This window comes from Bison bison, unplaced genomic scaffold (genome assembly GCF_000754665.1).
Source record: "Bison bison bison isolate TAMUID 2011002044 unplaced genomic scaffold, Bison_UMD1.0 scf7180017864333, whole genome shotgun sequence".
NCBI lineage: Eukaryota > Metazoa > Chordata > Mammalia > Artiodactyla > Bovidae > Bison > Bison bison.
In genome coordinates, this window is record NW_011494905.1 from 3,016,271 (window position 1) to 3,028,028 (window position 11,758).

Below are 11,758 nucleotides of genomic sequence, written 5' to 3' on the forward strand. Positions count from 1 at the left end.
ATAAATATTTTCTATAAAATAAGAAATTACTCTTAGATATGTATATGCTCCCACTAGTAAGTTTGTACTCCAGAGACTTATATTGATTTTATGTGTTTATTGAGCTTCGGTAAATAAACTGCCTGCAATGCAAGAGACCCAAGTTCAGTCCCTAGGTAGGGAAGATCCCCTGGAGATGGGAATGGCTATCCACTCCAGTATTCTTGCCAAGATAATTCCATGGATAGAGGAGCCGGGCAAACTACAGTCCATGGGTTGCAAAGAGTAGGATGTGACTGAGCAACTATCACACTTTATGTGTTTATATTTAGTTTCTTATTTTAGCAGTTATTTTGAAATACAGTTGATAGTTAAAACACACTTCCTCAAAGGGACACCTTTTTAAGGTCTCTGTGAGTTAAATTAGCAATGTTTTTATCTGTCTTGAGCAATACCACTTAGTATGTTGTGTGCTCAGTTGCTTAGTCGTGTCCGAATACTTGTGACCCCATGAACTGTAGGCCACCAGGCTCCCCTGTCCATAGGATTTCCCAAGCAAGAATACTGGAGTGGGTTGTCATTTCCTCCTCCAGGGGATCTTCCCAACCCAGAGATCAAACCTGCATCTCCTGCACTGGCAGGCAGATTCCTTGCTATTATGCCACCTGGCAAGACCCGCTTAGTTTGTTATTATAGTGCTGATAATAATAGCTAGCGTATATGGAATATTTTTATTATTTGCATTTTTATTTGACTTTCACTTTCATAAAATCAAAAGAAGATCTGAGATCTCTCCTCTTATTCTGTGATTATGATACTGTACTTCAATACCTTTAAGAGTGTGACAGTCACTGAGGTGACCCAGCGCATGTGTTTCTTGTAACCCATAGCTCTCATGTTGGAATCTTATAATTAAACTAATATTTCCCTTGAGGAAAAAATTAGGAGCTTACTTTTAAAACAGAAGCAGCCATTTAACCTTGTTCAGTTACAAAGAGGATTGTCGAAGAAGATTTTAAAGCAATGTTTTTCTCTGGATAAATGTTCATAAATTATAAATACATTTTAAAAGCTCAGAACTTTATTTTAGCTATCTAAACCAGCTTCTTTTCTCTAACTTCTAAGTGATTTTTCCCTTTCAATTTTAATATATTATTTGTTTTACACATCAGCATGGTGGTTAGTTGGATATTTCAGCCTGCCTACCCATTAATACTAATATTCATTTCTACATATAATTTTAAGTGTATGTAAAATGTAATACATGTTTGTGGCAGCTGCTCCCAATAATTATCATTGGATTAAAATTAGAATTCATAAAATTATTTGAAATCATTTATGTTTTAAATAACCCAAATTATCAGAGTTACCAACTAAAACATAATCTTTATTACCACAGGGAATTTTAAACACTATATCTGTGAGATTTGGAGCATGTATATTAAATAACTTGACTGAAATCACAAATTAAGTCATATATCATTGAACAGAAATATTTAAGTCAATAAGAAACCAAAATCTTATTTTTCATAATTTCACCATAATTTTATTTTGTATTTACAGTCTTCAATTTCTAACACGAGGGTCTTATTGAGGATTGGAGGGATTAGGGAGGTGAGAAGGGGTTTGGAGAAGAGGAATCAGAGGTCTTATATGGGCAACAATCATTAATAAAGTTAACAGGATGTGAAAGTCTTCCAGAAGAAATTCTTGCAGCCAGCTTTGCGTTCTCGGGGTGCCATGGCCGGGTTTGAGTTAGCAGATCTCTGCAGCTCCAGCCTCATTTCATCCTGCTCAGCAGCCTGGGACAAATCTTCAGGCTCCAGGGCATCATTCTCTGTCTGGTTGGGTTCAGACAGCAGCTCTGCCAAGAAGTACTTGGCCAGTTCCTGCATGGGGTGGAAGGAAGACAGAAGGAAAGAGGATGAAAATGAGGATGGTGAAGAAGAAAAACCAGAAGAGCTTGGCTTGAAATACAGGTTTAACCACAACCAAACCCCAGTTTTCCCAGCTGTGGACTTTTTGTAACACTTAAAATCAGTTAAGGATGTAAAAAAACAAGGGCTGTTGCTACAGCCACAAAATTACACAAAGAAGCTTTAAAAACTCAAATGTTTCTGCAAGTTTTCTGCTTCTGTAGGTTTAAAACACACACAAAGAAGGAAATAGATTGTTAGTTTTGCAAAGGTGAAACATAAGCCAATAGATTAGCTCAATGTCCACATCATGAGCTACAAACTAGAATTGTTCTTACCGTTTTTACTAAGCCACCTTTTAGGGAATGAGACCTTTCGCAACCGTAAACATGTTGTGTTCTGGCTGTACAGTGTCCTTTAGCCCCTAGTCCCGCTGCATGGGAGGGAGGTACTGCCTAGCCGCTTCAGAGGTCCGCGCTTTCAGCACCTGGGTCAGCACCTCCCGCGGTCAGTACCCGGGAGAGATGCCATTATCCCTTCGAGCTCAGTTAACCAAGGTCTTGGAATTATCTTGAATGCCACAGAACTCACCTGAACTGTGACCTACTGCGCTGATCGGGAAAGAAAAAAAAAAAAAGGTAAAAAGGTATTCTGGACTTTGAAAGTTTTCCCGAGAGCTTTGGTGGCTAAGGGACCCAAAAAGGCACCGGCACTGTGGGAGCACCTCAAATTCACCCAAGGGAGCAGGGGCAAGGCGAGGGAAAGGTAGGGGATTCGGGTGAGGGGAAAGAAGACGTCAAGGGAGTCTCCTTACCTGCTTGCCAGCTGCAGCAGCCAGGGATTTCTGCAGAAACTGACGGAGCCGGGGATCCGAGGGCGCGCCGGTGACACCGCCAAGAGCCAGGACGATGGAGAGCGCGGCCAGCGCGCACTGGAGGCGGCAGGACAGCATCTCGGCGGCGGCGGCGAAGCCGAGCTAGAGTGCAGTTGGTCAAACTCTAGGAGCTGATCGCAGGCAGCAGCGACGGCTCGAACCTTGCCTCTCCTAAAGCAGCTTGTGTGCTCTCCTCCGTCTCCCCCTTTTTAAACTCTCTCTCTGACGTCAGACGAGGAGGCGCCCCCAGATCTCACCAGCGGTTTTACGCACCATTACCCTCGTGAAATCAATCACAGAAGTGAGAGGAGGCTGCACAATCAAAAGTAGCTTATTAAAAAAAAATAAATCCTGTACATGCACAGGCCCACGCGATGCCACATATGTCACTCCATCTACACAATTTTTTATATTCACTCAGTGCTATGCACATACACATTCCATAGTCTCACTCATACATGTGCACATTCAATGACACACACTCAAACACTCAGCCTCTGCAGAAGCAAATGAGCCAGCACACCTAGCTGCATGCCCATAAATATACCAGACTACTCTATCCAGCATCATACTCAAACATTTTAGGAGAGGCAAATGCAAAAGTATGAGAGTGTAACAAGTGGAGACTGTCACGAGCATTCCTCGTGACAATGCATGTCAGAGCATTCCTCTAAGAACAGATTTGAAAATGGAATGTGGATTTCAGAAAGATTGAATCATCTTTCTCCATTATCTCTGTGAAAAGTCTTGTAGATAAGAAGTCATGGGGCTCTGAAAGAACTTCACTTCTTATAATGGAGAAGAAAGTACCTTAAGTTCACCCACCATCCCTCTTTCTCAGCAGCTGAAACACTTTTAGTCTACCTGCCTTTCCACCGTTACCCTCCCCTGCAAAAAATGCTAAAGGAAAAAAAGAAAAATTAATTTAATTTTTGTCCTTGAAACTTGGAACTAGAAAGAAATCTCAGAAACCATCTACTAAACCCCGGAGTTTGAGTCATTGAGCCTAGAAATGGGCAATGAATTACTCTGACTCACATAGTGCACAGCTGGGGCCAGGACCAGTCCTCCACACTTCAAGGCCAGGGTTCTTTTCACTCAACTTTGAGTTTCCTAATAGGTTCCTGACTAGCAGTAGCAGTTCTGGATCAGGGACTCCCAGTCTGGACATACAGAAGTCCAGGAACCCCTGAACATGTGTGACCATTATTGTATGTTTCTGTGCAAAACAGCATTGACAGTACTCTCCCACTCCTCTCACAAATAAAAAGAAAGTTTGAGAAATGCTGGTCTAATTCTAGCTGTGGTCTGGTTAGATGTCTGCTATCCTGATCAGAGTTCTGGCAGCTTTTTTCCTTTTTTTTTTTTTCCTCCATGAAATAATTCCTTATCAGGGAAGGGCCAGATGAACCCTGCAGGCTCTTATGAGACTTACAGTTTATAAGCTCCAAGCTCATAAAAGCTGAAAAAAATTACTGATTCTCCAGAAACCAAGTGAAGCAGAGAACATGACTAACCCTGTCTCCAGCCAGGCATCACATATGTATTCTCTATACTAGACCAAGACAGCGTTAAGAGGCAGAAGGGACTGGGAGGTGTACCGAATGGCTTGATTAGTTGTCAGCTTTTCCTTTTGTGTCTGCAAGCTAAGAGAAGGAGTGCCAAAGCTTCCAGGGCTTGGTGAGTCCAGACAAGTCCACGCACAAGTGAGGCATTAAAAACTCACTCACAAAAGGAGATAAGCTTTTGAATGCAGTTTTTGGCCTTCTTACAACCCTGAATATTTATTGGAAGGACTGATACTGAAGCTGAAGCTCCAATACTTTGGCTACCTGATTCAAAGAGCTGACTCATTGGAAAAGACCCTGATGCTGGGAAAGATTGAAGGTAAAAGTAAAAGAGGGCCACAGAGGATGAAATCATTGGTTAGCATCACTGACTCAATGGACATGAGTTTGAGCAAACTCCAGGAGAGAGTGAAAGACAGGGAAGCCTGGCGTGCTGCAGTCCATGGAGTCTCAAAGAGTCAGACATTACTCTAATCTCTTCCTCTCTTAAGGTCCTCTTACCATTTTCCCTCTTTCCTTAGCACTTTCTCATAAAAAATGTTCATGATCTTTCGGATCAGTAAGTCTGGGTTACTTTTCTCATATCCTTGCTGAAGTGTTGAGTCTGTAGATAAGATGACTTCTGGGCTTTTTGTTTTGATTAGTTTTATAATCCTTAAATTATCAAGAGTCTAGAAGCCACTTAAGAAAGAAGAACCAAGACAAAAGGAGATGCAAATTCTTCCTTAAGCCCCCCACTCATGACCAAATTTTGCATAAAGCTTAATTTAGCACAAAGACACTTGAAACTTCCCCAACCTGAGCTCTTTGCAGCCAAATTCCCAAAGGCCTCACTCTCGGGTTCCAAAGGCTGGGAGGGGGAGGCTGTTTGTGTTTGTACTGAGGACCCCACTTCCTTGATCACCAGAAATGATTCCTCTCATCCTTATTCAGCCTTCTGTTGTTCACAAAGTACTTTCTCACTCATTTTGTCAGGGCATGCTAGCCCCATCTCACAGAGGAGAAAACTGAGTCCCTGGGAGCACAAGTGCCTCGCAAACAGGCACAGAGGCAGGAAGTGGCAAAGTCGAGGGAGGCTGTTGATGGCTCTAACAGATTCCCTCCTCCCCTGACTCAGAAATGCCAGAGTCACTTGGCTGAGCAGTTTGCAGCCAGGATGCAACTACCTTGAGGGAAGCATCCAGGCCTCTTTCATGTGCTACCTTCCAGCCAGGATCTGATTTCTCACTTCCCTGTGAAATGTACATTAGTGGGGAGACTACCTGTCAATATGAGAAGCAAAACTCATTTTAATAAGAGACAATACAAACTGTGAGCACTCAGATGTTCATTATTAGGCAGTGCAGAGAGGAAGAGAGTAACTGTACTTGGAGTCCAGAGACCTGGGTTCCGGTTCTGCTGCTGTCCAGCTGTGGGCTTCTTCTCTGGGCCTTAGTTTCCTCATTTGCAAAACAGAAGGGTTGCTAGGCAATTTTTGTGAGTCTTCTCAGCCCTGACCATCAACAAGCTTGAGTCTAGAAAAGTAAGAGGCAAACTAGAGCATACTGTAACATGCTGTTTCTTTCTCAAGTTGAGAACTTCCTATTGGAAAAGTAGCCGTCTTTTATGTAATATGAGGGGGGAAGCCAGATGCAGTGGGCATTTCACCACCTATAAGAAGGAAAATTAGCTCTTGCATCTTGCTTCTGCTACTGACCTGCCCCTTCCCACCTGCACCTCAGTTTCTCCATCTGGAAAATTGATTCACTCCAGTTATTTCTACAAGTAAGTGCCAAGAATCTGCTCTGCTTGAGAGGTTGTATAGTACTATAGTAGTGAACTATATAGACAAAGTCCTAATGAGAAAAACAAACAGGAAACTTATCAATTAATTAATATATGTTCAAATTGATTAGAATTAAAACAAGACAGACAGGGGTCAGATCACGTAGAGCCTTGAAGATCATGGTAAGAAAACCACTGGAGGATTTTGAGTAAGGGATTGACCTAATTTGAATTTTTTTTAAGTAATTCCTTCTGCTGAAGTAAATAATTAACTATAGAACAGCAGAGTCGAGGAGATGACTTAGGAGTCTAAGAACCATTTAAGAGAAAAGAGGAGCCAAGATGGAAGGGACACATTCTCCCTTAAATACCCAAGCCAGTTATCCTGGCATAAAGTCATTTCATACCTCCAACATGAACCTTCTGTAGCCAACTCCCAGCGCTTCTTTCCACAGAAGGGGAGATGGTTTGTGCTTGTTTGGGGGACCTTACTCCCCAGACTAGTTCAGACAAGAGGAGATGGTTTATGGGTGAGAATGACAGCTATGAAGGAGCTGAGCACTGGTTAGGTTTGAAGTTTATTTTGAAGTAGAGTTGACAAGACATGCTGATGGTTTGTTTGCATCTCCAGTTAAGGAAATGAGAACAATTGGTAACAAGTGATCCAGACATTCCCTAAAATGTTTTCAAGTTCCACAAATTCCTGAGAGTACAGGAAATGGATTTCGGACAGAATCTCCTCTTGGGCATTTTATAAGTGAAAAATCATTTATTTCTGTCAGAAGAGAGTGAGAATTACAGGTGGTGGGGAGAAGCAAGATGGACTAGTGGAAAAGTCCTGGCCTGGATGTCTGAGGTCTGAGACTTAAGTCTTCAGTTTTCTCTTGCTTAAAATGGGCCTGATAATCCTTGCTTTTGCTAAAACATGATTTGAGATCCAGGTCAGACAGTGTAAGTGACAGTGCTTAGTTATCCATAAAACATGATGAAAAAATAAAGTCCTGGTTTTTTTGTTGCTGCCCAGAGGGAAGCCGTCAGCCAGCGCCAAGGGGTGATATTCAATAAGTCGACCTCTGAAAGCTGGAGTGTTCTCACTGATGCTCTGACCTGGCTAGACAGTCAGGCCTTCCTCTGGGGACACCCATCTGACAGTCCAGAAAGATCTCTCAAGAAATGCAACAGACTGGTGCTGAAATCCATCTATTAGAATTAGTCTATGAGTATCAGACTCTGAGAAAATAGTCTCTTCTCTCATGTACTTTTCCTTGAAGATATAGCACCTTAAAACTTCACAGTTATTAACACTTTAATGTGAATTTATATGTTGAATTATTTTCTTGCTTAGAGCTGCCTAAAGGACAGTGTTGACTTAAAGCTGGGAGATCAACTTGGAGTGGGTGATCCATCTTGTAGAGGGCACTTCCCAACACTTATTGGGAAGTTTTGTTGGGGATGCAGGCAGGCTATAGGGACCACAGAGACTCCTTTTGCCCAAGGGCAAGTGTGCTTGGGTGAGAATACCCTAAGGACCTTTCCTTCTAGACCAATCCCACCACCATGGGGCATGAAAATGAGAACTTGTGATTCTCTAAGGACTTCTGTGAAGCTGGATTTCAGCTGGAAGAGTCCCAGCTAATGCCCTTGAAATTGCTGGTGGTAGAAGTGCCAGATTTTTCTGCCAAGTTGGCTTTCATGAACTTCCACAAGGAGCATCCCTGGTAGCTCATAAGGTAAAGAAAGTGTAATGCAGGAAACCTGGGTTCAATCCCTGGGTCAGGAAGATTCCCTGGAGGAGGGAATGACTACCCACTCCAGTATCTTGCCTGGAGAGGAATCTGGCAGGTTACAGTCCAGGGGGTTGCAAAGACTCTGACATGACTGAGCGACTAACACTTTCACCATCTTGCCTAAAGTGATTGCATTAGACAAGAAGAGTGAAGGGGTCACTAATTGAAGCCCAAGGGTAAATTTTTTCACACAGGGGTGAAAATAATTTCCCCCAGGGGTGGGTGAGTGGTGCCAGCTCAGGTCTATTCTCCTGCAGTACTCTCCTATCTGGTCTCTATCCCATCACTTTCCAGCTCGGAAGCCCTCAGTGATTCCCCAGTGCCAATTAGTTCAAATGCAAACACATCAGCCTTACGGACATGTTTCCTCAGACCCTAACTGTTCCGGTCAGTCTCCCTCCTCGTCACTCCTCAACTCCCACCCTTCCCATTGCCCCCAGCTACCTGCTCTTCCCTGTACACCCCCTGCTGCCGCCTCCACCCACTACTGTGCACATGCTCCTCCACCACTTGGAATACCTTGGATCCATCTCTGACTGTTAACATCGTGTGGCTTAAGACAAGAATGTCTCACTTAGAATCAACATGGCCCCTTCCTGCACCAAAGGGTGTATCTTTTGTGCCTCTTCTCTAGTACAGACCATGCTAGATCACTGTATTTCTGTTCCCTGAGATACTGTATGTCTCATCCATGAGCCTAGAGATTCACCAGGGGCAGAAATCTGGTTTTGGTCATATTTGCATTTTCCTCAGAGACCATAAAAATGTGAAGCACAGAGTAGTTGCTGAAAATGTTGATTAAGTGGGAGACAGATTTCTTCTTCTTATATGTGAGGTCTCTGTGAATTTTGTAGCTAGAACGAACCTCAGGTGAACCTCAGGTAACTAAAGACTATCTCACTTGACCCCCAACCCTAGGTAGCTAATACTTTCAGGAACACATAACCATTGATTTCTTAGTCGTCTTTGAGCTTCAGCAAAGAAAAAACCCCAATTGCTGTTCAATGTAACTTTTCCTATCTACTTAGAACTAACTGAAGTTGTCGTATGAATGTGCTAATATACTCATTGGAAAAACATAAGACTTCCCTGGAAAGCTTAGAGAGGACTCATCCACTAATCACAGAGGAAATAAGTGCCCAGCACACAATAGAAGAGAGTAGCACAGCTGACTCACCTCTGCTTATTGTTAACCTTTGATTGTGTGTTAATATCAACCAAGCAAGGGCATGGAGGCCTCAGGTTACATAGTCAATGCATAGCTGGGCTGATACGGAGCCGTTTCTGCCACCCCAACATTTCCTCTCAGTTTGAGAGAGAGAAAGAAAGAAGGGCACATTGCCCCTAATTATGCTCCCAGATTCCTTTCTCTTTGTGAGTCCCTAGGGTCCCCAGTCGGAGAAGGCAATGGCACCCCACTCCAGTACTCTTGCCTGGAGAATCCCAGGGACAGGGGAGCCTGGTGGGCTGCCATCTATGGGGTCGCACAGAGTCGGACACGACTGAGCGACTCAGCAGCAGTAGCAGCAGCAGTGTCCCTAGAGGCATCCATCTTGCTCATCTATGACTTCTGTGCAAGGCTCCCCAATGAAATGAAACCGGGCTGTGCTCTGCCCCCAGCCGTGCCACCCAGAGGATGTCTCCCAGTTCTCTTCACCTATCTCCCTCCTAAAAACAAGGTGCTAAATTTCAGATCATCCATGAGCATTCCCAGTGTAGTCATCAGGGGAGGATATGTCTTGACAAGCTGGGTCTGAGAAATGAGAGACCAGAAACCAGTTGCCCTGTCCCTGGAACAGTATACAATAGATGGTGAAGTTCTTCTTCAGTGTGATGCTGAGATAACCCCAATCCCCACCTTGAAACGGCATGACACGGGTATATGAACACAGAAATGCCCCCATGGAATGAGAGCATTCCTACAGACTGGTCCAATTTCCCCCACTCAAGCTATGAGTATTCATCTAGACTAGTGGCTAGTATTCATCTTAACCCTGGCTTCATACCAGGATTGCCTGGAAAACATTTTAAAAGCACAGATAGATGCCTAGGATTCAACTGCAAAATTCTGACTCCTAGGCCTATATCTTTTAAGAGCTGAGTTGTGGTCTGCAACCAGAATGATGGGGAAAATGATGGAGTCACCAACCACTGCCCCCCACTGCTCCCCTCTCATCTCATTCTGTCCTATTCTTTCTTTCTCCTCTTCCCCACCTTTGACCTGGGGACACACAAGCACAATGGGCTTGGCTTGACCACATCAGGAACAACGCACCTATTTCATTGACTTTCCTGACACAGCCCCAAGAATTGAGGGCAACGGCAGGACTGGAGCCAGAAGTGGACCTGTTCACAGACCAGGACTTCAGAAGCATCTGATGCCTCCGCAGTGTTCACACATTGGAAAACTGAAGTCCAGAGAAAGGAAAGGTCTCTCGCAAAACCACATAACTACTATTAGAGTCAGATCCTCTGATTCTCTTAGTTCTGTGGTTTTTTCTGTGAAGTTTTTTGAATCCCTTCCACCCAAGCAATCAAAATCGTGCTGCACCGGCAGTTCCTGTCTTGTTATCTATGTAGCTTCCCGACAGCCTGAAGCAAAGCCTTATTTCCTGTCAGGAGTATTATCCTAGAGAGGAAGCTTTGTGGATTAATGCGTTGGGCCTTCATGCTTTGTGTCTCCATCCTTTTCTGATTGTGCATTACCTAATCTCATGATATGATCCAACCTGCTCCTCAAGGCCATGGAAGAGTGTGGCTTCAGCTCTGGCACAGGAAGCTGTTGTTAAACTGAGCTCGCCTGCCCTCTGCTGGCTCAACCGGTAGAAGACAACTTTATCTAAAATTTTATATTCATTCCTTCATTTACTTCCTTCACTAACTTTTTAAAGCATCCACGATTCAGAGAACACTCTGCTTGGTGCTAGGATCGTAAAGAAGCACTCAGAGAAGAATCTTTTTGTTTAAACATTTGATTATTGAACACTCTGTGATAGACACTGTGCTACTGATTCAGATGACTAAAACTCATTGTTTGGCTTTGAAAAGAGGTTGCAATCTTGTAAATTATTCAGATTATTGTCTAAGACCTAGAATCAAACAATTAGCATTAGAGGGAACTTCAGACCCTTTACAACCCATTTTAATCCTGTAGGCTTCCCAAATTCAGTCCAGTTCAGTTCAGTTGCTCAGTCATGTCCGACTCTTTGTGACCCCATGGACTGCAGCAGCCAGGCCTCCCTGTCCATCACCAACTCCTGCTGGTTACTCAAACTCGTGTCCATCGAGTCGGTAATGCCATCCAGCCATCTCATCCTCTGTCATCCCCTTGTCCTGCCCCCAATCCCTCCCAGCATCAGGGTCTTTTCCAATGAGTCTTCACATGAGGTGGCCAAAGTACTGGAGTTTCAGCTTCAGCATCATTCCTTCCAATGAACACCCAGGACTGACCTCCTTTAAGATGGACTGGGTGGATCTCCTTGCAGTCCAAGGGACTCTCAAGAGTCTTCTCCAATACCACAATTCAAAAGCATCAGTTCTTCGGCACTCAGCTTTCTTCACATCCATACATGACCACTGGAAAAACCATAGCCTTGACTAGACGGACCTTTGTTGGCAAAGTAATGTCTCTGCTTTTGAATATGCTGTCTAGGTTGGTCATAACTTTCCTTCCAAGGAGTAAGCATCAGGGGCAACTGAGAGTGCCAGGCTGTGATGGCACAGGAATGGCTGAGAGGAGCTATCTCATATCTGAGGTCAGGGGCTGTGGCTGAGAGGAGCTACCCCACATCTGAGGAGTGGCAGCTGTGCGGGCTCAGGAGGGCCGAGAGAAGCTACTCCACGTTCAAGGTCAGGAGGGGCGACTCATTC

At 44.0% G+C, this 11,758-nt stretch overlaps 1 protein-coding gene across 1 annotated transcript; it reads right to left on the bottom strand.

Moving 5' to 3' along the window:
* Positions 1-1,499: 1,499 nt before the first annotated feature.
* Positions 1,500-2,993, bottom strand: SST (somatostatin). Its single transcript, XM_010853921.1, has 2 exons — positions 2,710-2,993; positions 1,500-1,868 (listed from the first exon to the last, which is right to left on the bottom strand). The coding sequence occupies exons 1-2, from the start codon at positions 2,845-2,847 to the stop codon at positions 1,656-1,658; spliced, it is 351 nt and encodes a 116-aa protein (XP_010852223.1). The 5' UTR covers positions 2,848-2,993; the 3' UTR covers positions 1,500-1,655.
* Positions 2,994-11,758: the final 8,765 nt, after the last annotated feature.

Excerpts from the sequence above, each read along its gene's own strand:
- SST (XM_010853921.1), bottom strand. The coding sequence starts at position 2,847 with ATGCTGTCCTGCCGCCTCCAGTGCGCGCTGGCCGCGCTCTCCATCGTC. Across the intron at positions 1,869-2,709 it reads CTGCTGCAGCTGGCAAGCAG|GAACTGGCCAAGTACTTCTT; the intron begins GTAAGGAGACTC and ends CACCCCATGCAG.